This window comes from Calidris pugnax, unplaced genomic scaffold (assembly GCF_001431845.1).
Source record: "Calidris pugnax isolate Ruff unplaced genomic scaffold, ASM143184v1 scaffold24, whole genome shotgun sequence".
In the NCBI taxonomy this organism is placed as follows: domain Eukaryota; kingdom Metazoa; phylum Chordata; class Aves; order Charadriiformes; family Scolopacidae; genus Calidris; species Calidris pugnax.
The window spans coordinates 5,791,646-5,805,245 of record NW_015090922.1 but is presented as its reverse complement, the minus strand read 5'-3'; the positions used below and the strand labels follow the sequence as shown (position 1 = coordinate 5,805,245).

General features: G+C 44.7%; 1 protein-coding gene across 1 annotated transcript in view; it reads right to left on the bottom strand.

Moving 5' to 3' along the window:
* USH2A (Usher syndrome 2A (autosomal recessive, mild)) overlaps positions 1–13,600 on the bottom strand; it is a 393,292-nt gene that overhangs the window by 1,823 nt on the left and 377,869 nt on the right. The window contains exons 64-70 of the mRNA XM_014950535.1: positions 11,013–11,222; positions 8,963–9,201; positions 8,011–8,228; positions 5,979–6,155; positions 4,950–5,033; positions 3,060–3,304; positions 712–945 (exon numbers count right to left, since the gene is read on the bottom strand). Of these exons, the coding sequence (XP_014806021.1) occupies positions 712–945; positions 3,060–3,304; positions 4,950–5,033; positions 5,979–6,155; positions 8,011–8,228; positions 8,963–9,201; positions 11,013–11,222 (1,407 nt within the window). The remainder of the gene's footprint in view (positions 1–711; positions 946–3,059; positions 3,305–4,949; positions 5,034–5,978; positions 6,156–8,010; positions 8,229–8,962; positions 9,202–11,012; positions 11,223–13,600) is intronic.

Here is a 13,600-nt window from a genome sequence, read left to right as displayed (position 1 = left end):
TGACAAAGGGGAAGGGCAGTTGCTACTGTCCTTGACTTGAGAAGCACAACTTGTTATATCTGTGTGTTCTGGCCCATGTTGGTGACACTGGCCAATCCTGTCCTCTGCCATATTAAAAGATGCTCTGCCTGCCCCTGAAACCTTTTTCTGGACCCCTGTAGGCAGAGTTTGAAGTCATTTGTCACAAATGCCAGAAGATCTGAGCATTCTCATGATCTTTGCATTGCTACTGAGAGCAGACAGAGAGCAGGGCCCATCAGCAATTGAGTCTAAAGTCATAAAACAGTCTCTAAACACCAGCTCCTGCTTCGGGAACTGAATGTGTGAAGGATGCCAAGACACCCTCCTCACGCATGTACATTTGCCGAAATGCATGGAAAGCCAAGCCTATGAGTTGACCAAATAGAAGGGAATTATTCAAGCTGGTCTACCCTGGAGATGGTAGAGTTATTGGTTCATAGAAACCATAGACAGATGCATGGGGACCCCTCCCATCCTATATGATCAGTATGTGATCACTTGCAGCTCCAAAAGATAAAAGCAGGCAGGAAGGATTTTGAGAATCTAATCTCTGACCAGGTCCTTCTAGGTCTTTTGGCTATATTTCCACCAGCTTTTGGTATTTAGACCTTATTGTAATGATTTTGAGAGAACAGACAAATCGCTAGCGACTGACACACAAGAGCATCACAGAGGAACAGGAGTCCTTACCAAGCCACGGCCAGCGGTGCGATGATTGCGAAGAATGGCATCCCAAGGTGGTTCTTCACCAAGAGACTTCTTGTCGTAGAGGTCGAGCAGCTGGCTGACGCTGCGGTGCAGAGAGGCTGGGGAGTACGTGCGGCTCAGCTGGCTCTGGCTGGCTCTCCTTGCCCCAGACGCGATACGGACATTGCGGCTGCTCAGGGGAGAACCAGCTCCTGGAATCTTCGTGTCTGCCAGCCCCTACGAGGAAGACACAAACTAATAAATAAAAAATAAAGGGCATGGTCTCAAACGCTTTATCTGAACAAAACCAAAGCAGGAGAGGAAGAGAACAGAGAAACCCACGCTTCAAAAATCATGCACAGTTAGAGGAAAAGAAAAAGAAAATGGACCTTTCCCCATTGTAGAACAACCGTATCATTAAAAGGGAAAAAAAACCCCAAACTTGTAAAACAGGACTTTCCCTGTTGGGCTTTTTTTTTTCTCTCCCTAATTTTTTATTTTTTTTTTTTAAGAGCAGCCAACAGGCAGAGGTCCAAAGATTTTTGACTACCAGAATGAGAGCCCAGACTCGCACAGCAGGGAGATGTAAGCAGACTTCCTTTGTCAGTTATCGTGACCAGGGAAAAGACATTCACCCACCAGGAGAAACGTGCAATGTAAGATGCCTTTGTGCATGCTCTTTGAGTCGTCTGGCACATCACACACCTTGCAACTCTGCAAGTTAACGACTCTACCTCAAAGTGCATTGTGTAACGCTTGAGTGTGACACTGCTCGATGAATCGGATGTGTCAGCGATGGTCTCAAACTGAGGGCAAAGAGAGGGAGGCAGAGCATCAGGGCAGGGCAAGGTGCAAGGCAGGTGCAGTCTGGTCCTTAGGGAGGGTGTGAATATTTGGGGAGTAGGGGAACCGCCAAAGAGGAGACACTATTTAACTGGTCATCAAGTACCGTGTGGGCAGCCAGCATCACTTCCCACGTGACTTCACCAACAATTGTAAAACACAAGCGATGGTGCCACTTCATAGTAGCACTATCCTAACTTTTCAGATTAAGTCCTTCAACTGATGCACTGTAAAATCTTTCTAATGAGTCCATGCCTTCAACTGATGCACTGTAAAATCTTTCTACTAAGTCCATGAGCTTCTGAAAAAAAGAAAAAAAAAAAAAAAAAAAGAAAAGAAGAGGCAGGAAGACGGAAAGGATTTGTGCGGGCATGCCAACAGCAAAGACATTTTAAAGTCAAGGAAAAGCACAACATGACAGACTGTAGAGGAAAAGGAATCAAGATCATGAGACCAAAAAGCAAAGAAGTTTCTTATGCTCTTAGCCTTTGCCAGAAGAAGGGGCACACTGGAAATGCCATTGTTTCCAAGAGCTGCTTCACTGAGGCACAGATGCAGCTTCTTGGCACTGAGACAAGAAGGAACAGAATGCGTGAAGGATGTAGGAGTCACTATCCTGCTTGATGGCACTCGCAGGAAAAAGAAGCTGAGAAGTGACAAGAGGAATCATCTCACGGCCTGTGCCTGGGAAGAAGCATGGAAATGAAGGCACTGCTGCTCCCATTCTCAATCTCGTAACAATTGCCATAGTCCTTTTGTCTTGCTTTTCCTCAAAGGGTGGGAGAACTACTGCCCTGCTACATGGTGGAACATGTTCTTTATCCATTTTTTTACAGAATTATAACTTGTCATAATAACAATGATACAAAGCTGCCTTCTTTATCACTCCTCTGGTGGTCCCTTGTGGCTCTATGTGCACAGATGCACACACACATTTTGTATTCCTTGGTTTCACTCTCTCTCCCTCAAACCTTCCTAGCATGCAGCTGGTCCTAGAGCAGCCCAGCTGGGTGGTGGGTGGATACCAGAAAGAAATAATGCCTCTCTCTCAGTCCTGTTTTTTTGCAGGCATGGTTCACGGGTACCTGACAAAGACTATCAGATTGATCCTGGTTAGCCATCCACAACAGTTAGTTCAGAACACATGAAAGATTCCTCTGAAAAGCACATTTTATCACCTACCTTCTCACAGCATGCCTTTCAGCTCTACTGCAGATGTCAGCTAACATCAGATGACATCACTGGCTTTGCATTTTCTCTGACTCCAGATCCAAAGTTTGTCTTAGGCATCAGAAGCATTTCAGGGCCTGCAGACCGAGTGACGTAGTCTTTGGACTAAGCACTGGTGGCCTGCCTTTTCTGCTCACATAAATACACCAGACAGCCCTTTTCCTACACTGAGCAGCCTTCATTTAGTAACCAAAAGTATAACAAAATGGTGGAAGGAGGAAGAAAAACTCTGTGTGTGGGCAGATAGATAAAGATACAGAACATTTTACCGAACGTACCGGATGGATTTCACCTGATGAGTACACACTCATTGGGGATGTTCTTTTCTGGAGTGGAACTAAAGGAGGTCTGTCTCGTGCATAAGGTTGCTTGCGGACTTTCCTTTGAAGAATTAAGGAGAGAAGAATAGCCAAGAGTATCAAACCTAGAACTACCATCAGCACTGCAAACCACAACTCATTGTAGAATTTTGCACGTTTGGACTCTGCTTTGTCCTTCTCTCCAGGTGTTGTCAAGATCAGACCTGTAAAAATCAAGAGGGATTAGGGGAAAAGGGAATGTTATTTCAGAAAGCATTTAACAATATGCTATCCCTTTCCTCGCTAATAAATTAGGCAGAAATTTAAGTAATTTTGTCGTCATGTGCTTATTTGCACTTATGTTCAAGGTGGCATAATGGTTCAATATGCTAGCGGGCTATAATAAAAAGCTTACTACCCTCAAGAGACCCTGCTTAAAGTTCTGGCTTTGCTGCTTCGGCTGGAAATCACCACTGCATCAGCAGCTCTTCAGAAAGGAGGCGGCAGAGGTGGAATGCCAGAAAAAAAAGGGTTCTCCAAGTAACCTTGAAGAGCGGAAACGACTACGGTAATTTCAGAGCGGTACAGACAGAGGACATTGTCTCCAGCAGCGTGTAGTGGCAGCCCCGTGCAGTTAAAGAGAGAGAGGGAGGAAGACATCACTGAAATGAGTGATAAATTAATACAAAAGCAAACAACATGAAACATTTTATTCCTCCTTCCCCCACTTGTTAGAAGAAAGCCAGGCACTTGTTTGGCTTTGCTTATAGACAAAACAAGTGTATAAAATTTCAGTGACAGGATTTCCTGGTTATTTGACATCCTACATGCATCTCCAGCCTCTTGGCTTAAGGAATTTCCATCACTTCTGCTTGCAAGCCTCCTCTGCAAGTTGCTTGTGGTGCTGATTGAGTTTGTGGTAGACTCAAGGTCCAAGCAGCAATCAAAAGAACAAAGGAGCTGAGCATGAAAAGTGGTGGATGTAGAGCAAGTGGGAACATTTTATAATGCCTTTACAGCAGCCTTGCCTGAAATTCTGCAGGAGGATGGCGTGAGAGCATGAAAAGGGATATAAGGGAAATGCAGCGTAAAGAGTAATTGCAAAGACAAGGCCCACCTATTTTAAGAAGCTGAACAAGGTGCAACTCAAAAATAAATAAATTAAAACCAATATGTTGGTTAGAAACAGTTTGAGCTTAGCTTTGCTTCCCAGAAAACTGAGATGATAAAACAGTGGAACTTTTTACTGGTAGGCACCTACGACTGACTGGGATCTCATCACACCAAACTCCTTCACTTCCACAAAACAGGCAAAGGGAAACAGCAGGTGTTATAAACCAGGTCCTGACAGCATCTTGTATGACATTCTCATAAACTGGCTTGGGGAACACACCCCAGGTGAAACTGCAGAGCCTGGCTCGTTAGCTATGTGAAAGGAGTGGTGGATGGAGTACAGGGAGGAGAGAGGATATATTTTTTCATTATCAAACTGAGGAGGAATGTGAGAGGACAGGATTAGAATTCAAGATAATCTAAATTTGGAAATAAATTGGAAATAAAACTTGGAAGACAGCAGATTCTACTGAGGAAAAAGCACTACATTTTGCAGCAAAATATTTGTGTAAAAATAAAAGAAAAAACTCTTACATATCTGGAGAAAGGATCTGAAGCTGATGATGACATAAAGAAACAGAAAGCCATCTATGGTAAAAAGGCACATTACCTACATACCTCCTACCCTAAAGACACTAAGGAATCCCCTGATTCTCATTCCACAATAAGATGCCACTGTCTGGCATGCTCGACATACCAAATTTCTACCACAAACACTTAAATTCAATAGGTTCTAGGTGATCTCCACATACGTACCAACTCCATCTGCAGCGCTGTACTTGATAATGGGTGTCATGGCGGTCCCTTCATCAGTGATGCACGTCACTTGAAACAAAAAGGCTGAGGAAAAAAGTTAGAAAATGCTGTCAGCAGGAGAAATCGAAATTCTGTAGGTGCTGCTTTTTCACCATGATCCATCAGCAGAGATGGCCAGGTCTGAGAAAAGGCATATCACATAACCCGTCATAACCCACCTGAGTCCCAAATCAGAGCCTCATAATCCATTATACGTGAGTATTAAATGTCTAAACTATGAACCATGGCAGATCATAGGTAGGCACCATCATGATGCTGCTACAAATCATGTCTCCCTTCCAATGTAACTGGCAACTTTCAATTTATTCATCATTTTGCCCGAAATCCCTCATACTCCATTCATACTTGATACAAACATGTTAAGAATGTGTGATTAAAAAAGAAAAAAAAGAAGTATTAGCATCATTGTAGTAATCAGGAAGGTAAAAAATAAATTACAAAATTCTTTGACATACAAAAACCCCAATGCCTTAAAAACAGAAAACATTTTTTCATGTGTGTTTTTTTTTTTTCCCCCGTTGACAGAGCTTCCTTGTGTTTTAAAGATTGCAAATTTCTGAAAGAGAAACTGCATTTCAAAACATGGCTGATTCCAAGAGCTACTCACTAATTTGATTCAAATGACAATTCAGGCTCCGGTCTTTTCTGAAGCTTTAGGTTTCCATGCCTTTGCCAGAGCATAGCCCTGAAGGGTGGAACTGCAATACAGCTCCAGGATTTGGGCAAGCTCAACCCTCACAATGACCAGAGCATCTCACCCGGTCAGGTACAATGTTTAAGAGGGAGCTTAGCTCCACGGGTTTTTGTTTCAAGCATCTGCTTGGATGCACTTCAGTGTGTCTGTCGTACACTCCTGTGCTCTCGGCTTGGCGTGGCTAGGGAGAGTTTGTCTTAAATTTAGCACACAATAATATTAATTTAGCTCAACAGTCTTTCACAGAGAAGAAGAGAGAGGAAATTGAAACTGACTTTTGTCAGATGTCCTTGGTAGGTAGAGCTCAGTGTCAAAGCCGCTGTAGATGCGTTGCCCGCTCTCAGTCAAGGCGTACTCCTTCAGGCGGCCGTTCAGCACGAAGGTGCGACTCCAGTCTATGTGGATGGTGGATAAATTGCTGACCACTGAGAAGGGAGCCGTGTACCGAGGTGCTGCAAGAGAAGGAAAAAAGCTCATTTCTAGCCAACAGGCATGACTGAGTTACACAGCACGGAGAAAGAGATCCTGCATGGTACAAGCTCTCTGTCCCATGCACGCCCTCTCTCATATACATGTGTATGAGTAGGAAATGTACATGGACAAAAGAGAAAGCTGCTGCAGCATGCCAGCCTCTGCACTGAGAAAGCAGAAGTATCTCATACCTTTAAAATAAAGACCTAGAAGTCCCTTCCTTGGCCTTTGTGTATGTGGTACAGACACTAAAACTGTATAAATTAAATTCCAGCTTAAGGTGGGGGATAGGGAGATGCAGGAGGTTGTGCCGGTTCAGCTGCAGCATGCTGGGGTCTGGCAACCAAACTGCTGAGAGGACTCTTTCACAAGCCCTACAAAATTGCCCAAGATCATCTTTTAATACATGCATACCCATGAAAAGCAAGGGCAGATGTCAGGCAGAAGAAACCAAACCCAGAACTCACTTCGGGAAGGAAAAGTTCATCAGTTGGGCTCAACAGCTTGCTGACAAAAGACTTCATTTAAGTTTGAGGTGGTCCTCTCTTGTGCCTTTGCCATTAAGCTGTGTGCCCGGTATATGCTGGTTTGTTCATAAGAAAGCTGCTTGTCCAGCTGCACTTTGCTGCTAATCACCCACTGTCACTAAAGCAAGCCTTCCAGGTAAGAGGAAGGAGACGTTCAGAGTGACTCAGGAGACTAGGTGTGAAGAGGTCAGCAAGGCAAGAAAAGCAAGACTGAAAGAAAAGGGCTGCAGAGCCAGTGGGCAGGGGTTTAAAAATGTTTTTCACACCCTTTTGTTCTTAATGTCTCTTCAGTTCCTTATGAATTTGCCCCATTTAAAAGTTCATTAGCATGTTCCAGCATTTTAGTTTGCAATTTAATAAAACACAGCTTTAGAGATAAGGACCTTCTTTGAGTGGTGATATTAAAGAAAATCTGGGGCTGTTCCACCTGAAATTTTCAGTTAAGGATATATCAGATACATTTTTAGTAATTATTAGGCAGAACTACCAAGTGATGCAAAAGGGATTTTTAGAAAGTTGATTCTGAAATCCTGACATGAGACTATATGACAAAAAGTGAACATCCTCTTTGCCCTGACCTGGCAGGCTGAGGTGAAATGCCCATCTCACCTCCTATGGAATGACTCTGGGTACAGCAGTATAGATCTTTTTAATAAAAGCTGATGTTAGACTACTACAAATTCAGTTTTGATGGCAAAATCTATTCTGACTGTAGGCACAGGTCCTGCTTGTTTAATTTCCATGCAGACCACCACATATTGCTTTAAAGTACTGCCTGTGGTGGTTAGATAGATAGCAGCAAATTCTTACTTCGGTGTCAACAAGGATCCAGTCATTCAGATGACATCTAAGGAAAGCTCTCATGAGCCCTGGCAGAACTGTGGCATGAATTAGGACAGTTAGATTGTTCCTGAAAGGAATCACCATGTCTCTTTCAAAATCTCCACTTTTCCCAGGGATTATTTATGGCAGTGTATTTATGACTATACGTCACCCTTCTGGTAATGCTTGATCATTTTATGTTCTGCAGCATTGCTGCCCATTTTAAATGAAATAAAAGGTTTTCAGGCTCCCAAGATAGAGGATGTGATATCACGATGAGCAAAGAAATATTTTTGAAGGAATGAGCTGTCGGGCCCCAGCGCAGAATTTCAATGAATAGGCAGTAGAGGGACAGTGACCAGGGACGCAGAAGAGCAGGTTTCTGGGGACATTATCTTTCACAGAGGTGGAGAAGTCATTTGGTGCTAGGCAGCCCCGTGCATCAGAAGTGGGCATTGCTGACCTGTGAACCATTTCTCATACTCACGCTCCTTTTCTGTGGTGAACCCAATCCATTCTGAGGCGCTGCTGCCAACAGAGTTGTAAGACACGACTCGCAGGTTGTAAGTTGTGTAAGGCTCCAGGTTGGACACGTTGGCACTCTGTCCTTCTCCTGTATACTTCACCTCGGTTGGACCAGGACTGCAAGCCTTCACTGCCGGCTGTAGGTTCAGGGGACAAGCCATATACACGTGGAGCTCATAGCTGAGAAGAAAGTTGAGATTCTGATAAATCAAAAGCCTTAATAGCATGACAGCCAATCACACATTTCATCCGAATTGCTGAATGCCTGGCCACTGGAGAAGAGACTTGACCTGATCCCAGTTTTTCTCTTGGAGATTTTGGCCCCATCTGCAAGATACCTATGAGCAATCATGGTTCTAAGTCAGTCACACTCACAATGAAACTGTTGATGCCTGTTACCCTCCTACTCACTTCTGCAAATCAGGATTTGCCTCAGTAACTACAAGATGCAGCTGCCTCTTTGCTGCCAGTTGATCTCACCGCTTTTTGGCTGTGCAACCACAGCTGTCAGGTGATTACCTCCACTCACAACTCCTCCACTCCACCTTCACCCCCCCCCCCAACATCCTGCTCAGGATAAAAGCAACCGTTATGTGTAAACACCTCCCAGATGGCATTTAGGCCAGCTGATCTCACAGCTTTTTGGCTGTGCAACCACAGCTGTCACCTCCCTCCACTCCACCTTCACCTCCCCACAACATTCTGCTCAGGATAAAAGTAACCGTTATGTGCAAACACCTCCCAGATGGCATTTAGGCCGCACGGGGTATCACCACCAACCCTGGGAAGGAGGAGCATGGCTGTCACAACCAGCCCGTGCTCTCAGCCCTGCCATTCCAGCTCTTGTCCAGGAAAATTGTTCTGCCACCAGCCCTTGCCGAGGTGGGCACGTCTGGCTGGGTGGCAGTTCCTACCTGGTGACGATGCCGTTGGGTGACTGAGGGGCGCTCCACTGGAAAGAGGCGTTCCTGGAGGTCACGGTGCGGATCTGCGGGGGGGGCTGCTCCGATGGCGGAGCCGGCTGCGTGGTGATTTGGGCCATGGGTCCTTTGCTGCAACAGTTGAAACAGGTGCAGGCCTCCACGCCAATGGAGTACGTGGTAAAAGGTTTCAGCCCATGTATTGTCTGCTGGGTGGCAGTCCCCTCTGACAGCTAAAAAAATTAAGAGGGAACTTGTCACAGCTTCAAGCACCACAAGTACTAAATAAGAGTTATGGAGGTAAATTAACTCCAGAAGAAGACAGGCACAAGGTTCTGCACGTCCTTTAAGCCTGACATTAATGCAGCTGTTGTGTACTGAGAACTCTGCACTCATTTTTCTCCCATTACGAAGTTAAAGGGCACTGTTCAAAGGAAAAGACCATGCCATCAGTGGCCTCACAGACGTCTTGAGTAGAGCTGTGACCACTGTATGTCAACTTGCAAATGTCATTCTCAGAAACAGAGAAACAGAAAACCTTTAAGGAGAAACTCTGGGGTAAGTGGTACTTAAAAAAAAATAAATTAATGTGGAAAATAGCTCCATGATAAGCGTGCTTGCAAATACTCATACATATCTCACAGGCATCATCAGTGTAGATAGAGGGGACAGCACTGGGCAGAATGTGTCTGGTGGGTTAGCTTCCTGACAGACTGTGCTCTCTGGTAGGTACCTCTAAGTCAAGGGCCAACATGATGCTGCTCTGCATTCAAACAGCCATGGTGCTGGATGAGCCCATTGGGAAACTCCCCGATGCTCAGCAAGAGAGACCTGGCAGCTCTGACAAAGGAAAAGGCACCCTCATCCTGAAACTGCTCACAGGAACTGCCACTGCACCTCGTTGCTGTAGCCTTTTGCAGGTATAGTTTCTTAAGCCAAAGAAATAAAATTATGCAGTAAACACCAATGAGGGGCAACATCTGCTCCCACTTGGCAGTATGTGATTTAGCAGAGTGCAGCAGAAAAAACAGGACGGAAAGAGTCAAGCAAGCAAAGGAAAGCACTTGGTACTTCTTGATGCCAGAGCCAGAGATGAGCCAGCAGCATGGCAGGTGTGAGGGGATGGAAATGGAGGGCCATGCAGGCACCAACGGGATGAACTGGCTGAATCAGACACAGCCACAGCCAATTGCACTGGAAGGAATGAATGTGTAATGTGCAATGGGTAGGCAGATTAAGCTCATGGACAGGATTGATGACCTGGGAAGCACTTCCAAGCTGAGCAAGATGAGATAAAGGAAAAGATCCCACACAAATATTTACCTACTTGTTAAAAAAAAAAACCCACCAGATAGTGTTGCAGACAAGTATTCAAGTATTGTGCACTGATTTGGTGGTAACTATTCCAGGCAACTTCCACAGCCCTAACTTTTCCCCACATCTCCCTGTTTTATAACTCTACTGAATCCCTAGCTGTTTCCTAAGCTGAGACAGGTCATTGCTGGATACCTAATGGTGTCTAGGCAGAGACACCAAACACAGAAGAAGTTGCTTGGCTACTTGCACTGTTCTTCAGTGCTTTACCATGAAATACTTCTTACCAACAAGAAAGATTTTATGGGAAGCTCAGGTACAGCACTTTCTTCTGAACTTCAAATCCATAGCCTATCCAAAGCACACAATCATTTCCTAATGGCTGCAGTTTCCACCTGTACTATTTGGACTGGCAGGAGCTGTCTGGAAGTATTTGTTTGGACCGTTATCTGCCCCTGAACAATACTTCTGATTCCCATCACATTGTCACAGCACATCAACACATCAGAAGTGCTTAATGATGAGGTTAGTTCCTCGAGAAGCACATCTAGATGAGTGAAACTACTGGTGGTGCTTTAGCCAGAAGACAGCATTGCAAAGCAGTTAACAACGGAGAGCAGAAGAGGAAGACCGTCTGCAAACAGCAGTAGCAGCTTATGAGAACAAAATTGTTAAAGCTAGAAAATACAAGCTCAAATGGAAGAACAGAAACAATGTTCACAATACTCACCACCACATCAGTCCCTCTGGTGTCATTGGTAAACAGCCTGTAGATACTGACCACCCCATTTGTCTTCAGAGGGGGGCTGATGTTCACCACAGCCACTGTGGATGTCACCGTGTCGAAGAGGGGAGCTCCCAGGCCCTCAGGAGGGGCAGGGCCCGTCCGGCAGCGGGACCAGCCGCTCGGTGTCCGTCCCACTGAGTTTACAGACCACACCTTTGGCACACAAAACCAGAGAAACTGTGAGCGAAGGACTCAAGCCTTCACAACAGCCACGGTTGGCCAGAGATGCTACTGCAGCTGCACTGACACTGAGAAAAATGCAGCCCAATGACACCCGTGCAAAATGTCCCTTGACAGCTACCCAGCACCTCTGTTGATCCAGTGACTTTCTAACAGAAGAGTGGAATATTTCCCACTGCTACATTTAGGGAAGAGAAGCAGATTTCATGTCTCAGGCAGTGTGTGTTCGTGTGTCTTCTTCACACCTGATCCCCAAACTCTGAATTCCCACCACTCTCTGCGTCATACCAGACCAAGAGGACTCCTTTGGAAGCTGTTATCAGCAGAGATAATATTTTCAAAGACATCCGACCAACAATACTGATACCCAGTCCTGCCAATTTCTCCCTTCTACACTTTTCCTTCACGCATGCGAGCAGCCCCAGTGAACACAGCCTGACACGGTGTGACACAAGTTATGTTCACCTTGACTGAATTACACAAGTCAAACTCTAGTTAGTCTTTAAAACCAGAAAGTTCTACAGACATGGCCCTCTCTTAAAAATATTAATGTATCCGTCATTTGGCAACATTTTCAGTGACCCACAATACATACAAAGCCCACTGAAAAGTGTGGTTAATTCAGCATTAATGTATCCGTCATTTGGCAACATTTTCAGTAACCCACAATACAAACAAAGCCCATTGAAAAGTGTGGTTAATTCAGCACCTCTCATTTATTTTCACAACAACATTTGCTTTATGGCATGAGCACAAAGGCAATGGCTTCAGTTCCAAGATTTCAAAATTTAGCAGCTTGAATTAGGCCTGATTAAAACCCACATGTCTCTATGAACTATGCCTACTGATTTTGTCAGCTTCCCAAAACCAGAGTGATCTGCAGACTACATAAAACTCAGCACTTATTAAACACACTCTCCAACAAATCTGCATGAAAATTAAATTTTGCTTTCATCAAGGAGTGAATAAACATATGGAAGGATGTATAATCTTATTTATCAAAAACCATTTGTATAATTAAACACGAATATCATAAAAGGTTGCCTTAGGTCGTCATTTGCATGAGTAAGTAATTTGTAGAATGTCAGGTACAATAGACAGAATAGATGGATACGTGAGCGTATAGGGTTAAATTAGGCTCAATATTAGCCAACCACATAGTGATCAATCAGAATGATAGATCTAAATGGCAATACAAAAGGACTGTCTGAGCGATTTTTTTAGTATAAGTATTCCTTAGTAAGCTTTCACGTCGAGCAGTTCTAACTACAGTAAAACATGGTCTTATGTGGTCTACACTGGGCAGAGGTCTTCGGGAAGTGGATGATGGGACTATGGCTTGAAAAAAATAGGAGATTTAGAAATAAGAGGTCTTCAAAACTGACCCTGCAGTCCTTCCAGCTTGCAATATTAAGTTCCAAGACCACAGGACACTTCACAAGGAGGCTGATGAAATAAAAAGGCCAAAACCCACCACAGTGGCCTTGAAGACTGTGGTTCTGCCAATTACAAATCTAAAGTTCCTGCCCGATTCCATCAGTGATGTATGGCACCATCCAGTGAAACACTGCGTAAGTACAGACGATGCCCTACGATAAAAAGCTCAGCCAAAGCACTTTAGTTTTCAGTGAAATCAGTAATATATGTCTATTGTGAACTTTTCATAAAGTCAAACTGTGTTCACTTTACTGCAGTAGGTCAAACCCTCTGTCTCAGTTCAGTCCCAGCTGCTACAAAGATCTGCCCACAGCCGTTCCTTTCAAGGGGCATATTTCTTTGTGGAGAGAACGAGCCACATATGGAAAGAGCAGCTCTGAGTGTGCCACTGGCATCAGCTCAGCGCTGACCTGAGTTCAAATGCTCCAGTTATACCCAGGCTGTGGCCTTAATGAGCACAGAGCGTAACAGCGTTGGGCCTGACCTGCCGAGCAAGCTGCTCACAGCAACACTGAAGGTGATGAGTAGGAACAGAGGCTTCCTGTGAAACACAGGAATTCAGCCTCAAAATGGAACCCCCCCAGGAAATTCAGAGGAGAAAGGGATGCACAGGCCTCACTGACAGCTGGGTGGAGACACCTTACCCCATTGATCCCTCTCCTATTGTAGGTGCCTAAGCTTTGCTTTTTACAAAACAAGCCTAATTTCAGACAAACAAGGGCTTTTTGTTTCAAAACACAGTCTTAAGACAAGGGAAAAGGGGATGCTTACCCCCTTTCACACTACAGCTAAGTGGTTAGAGGACTCCTCCAGGAGGCAGGTAATTTAGGTTCAATCACATGCTCCAGTGGAGAGAGTCAAGCCTGCCCCTTCCAGAGTGGGAATGCCCAAGCAGATGACTTATCTTTTTACTC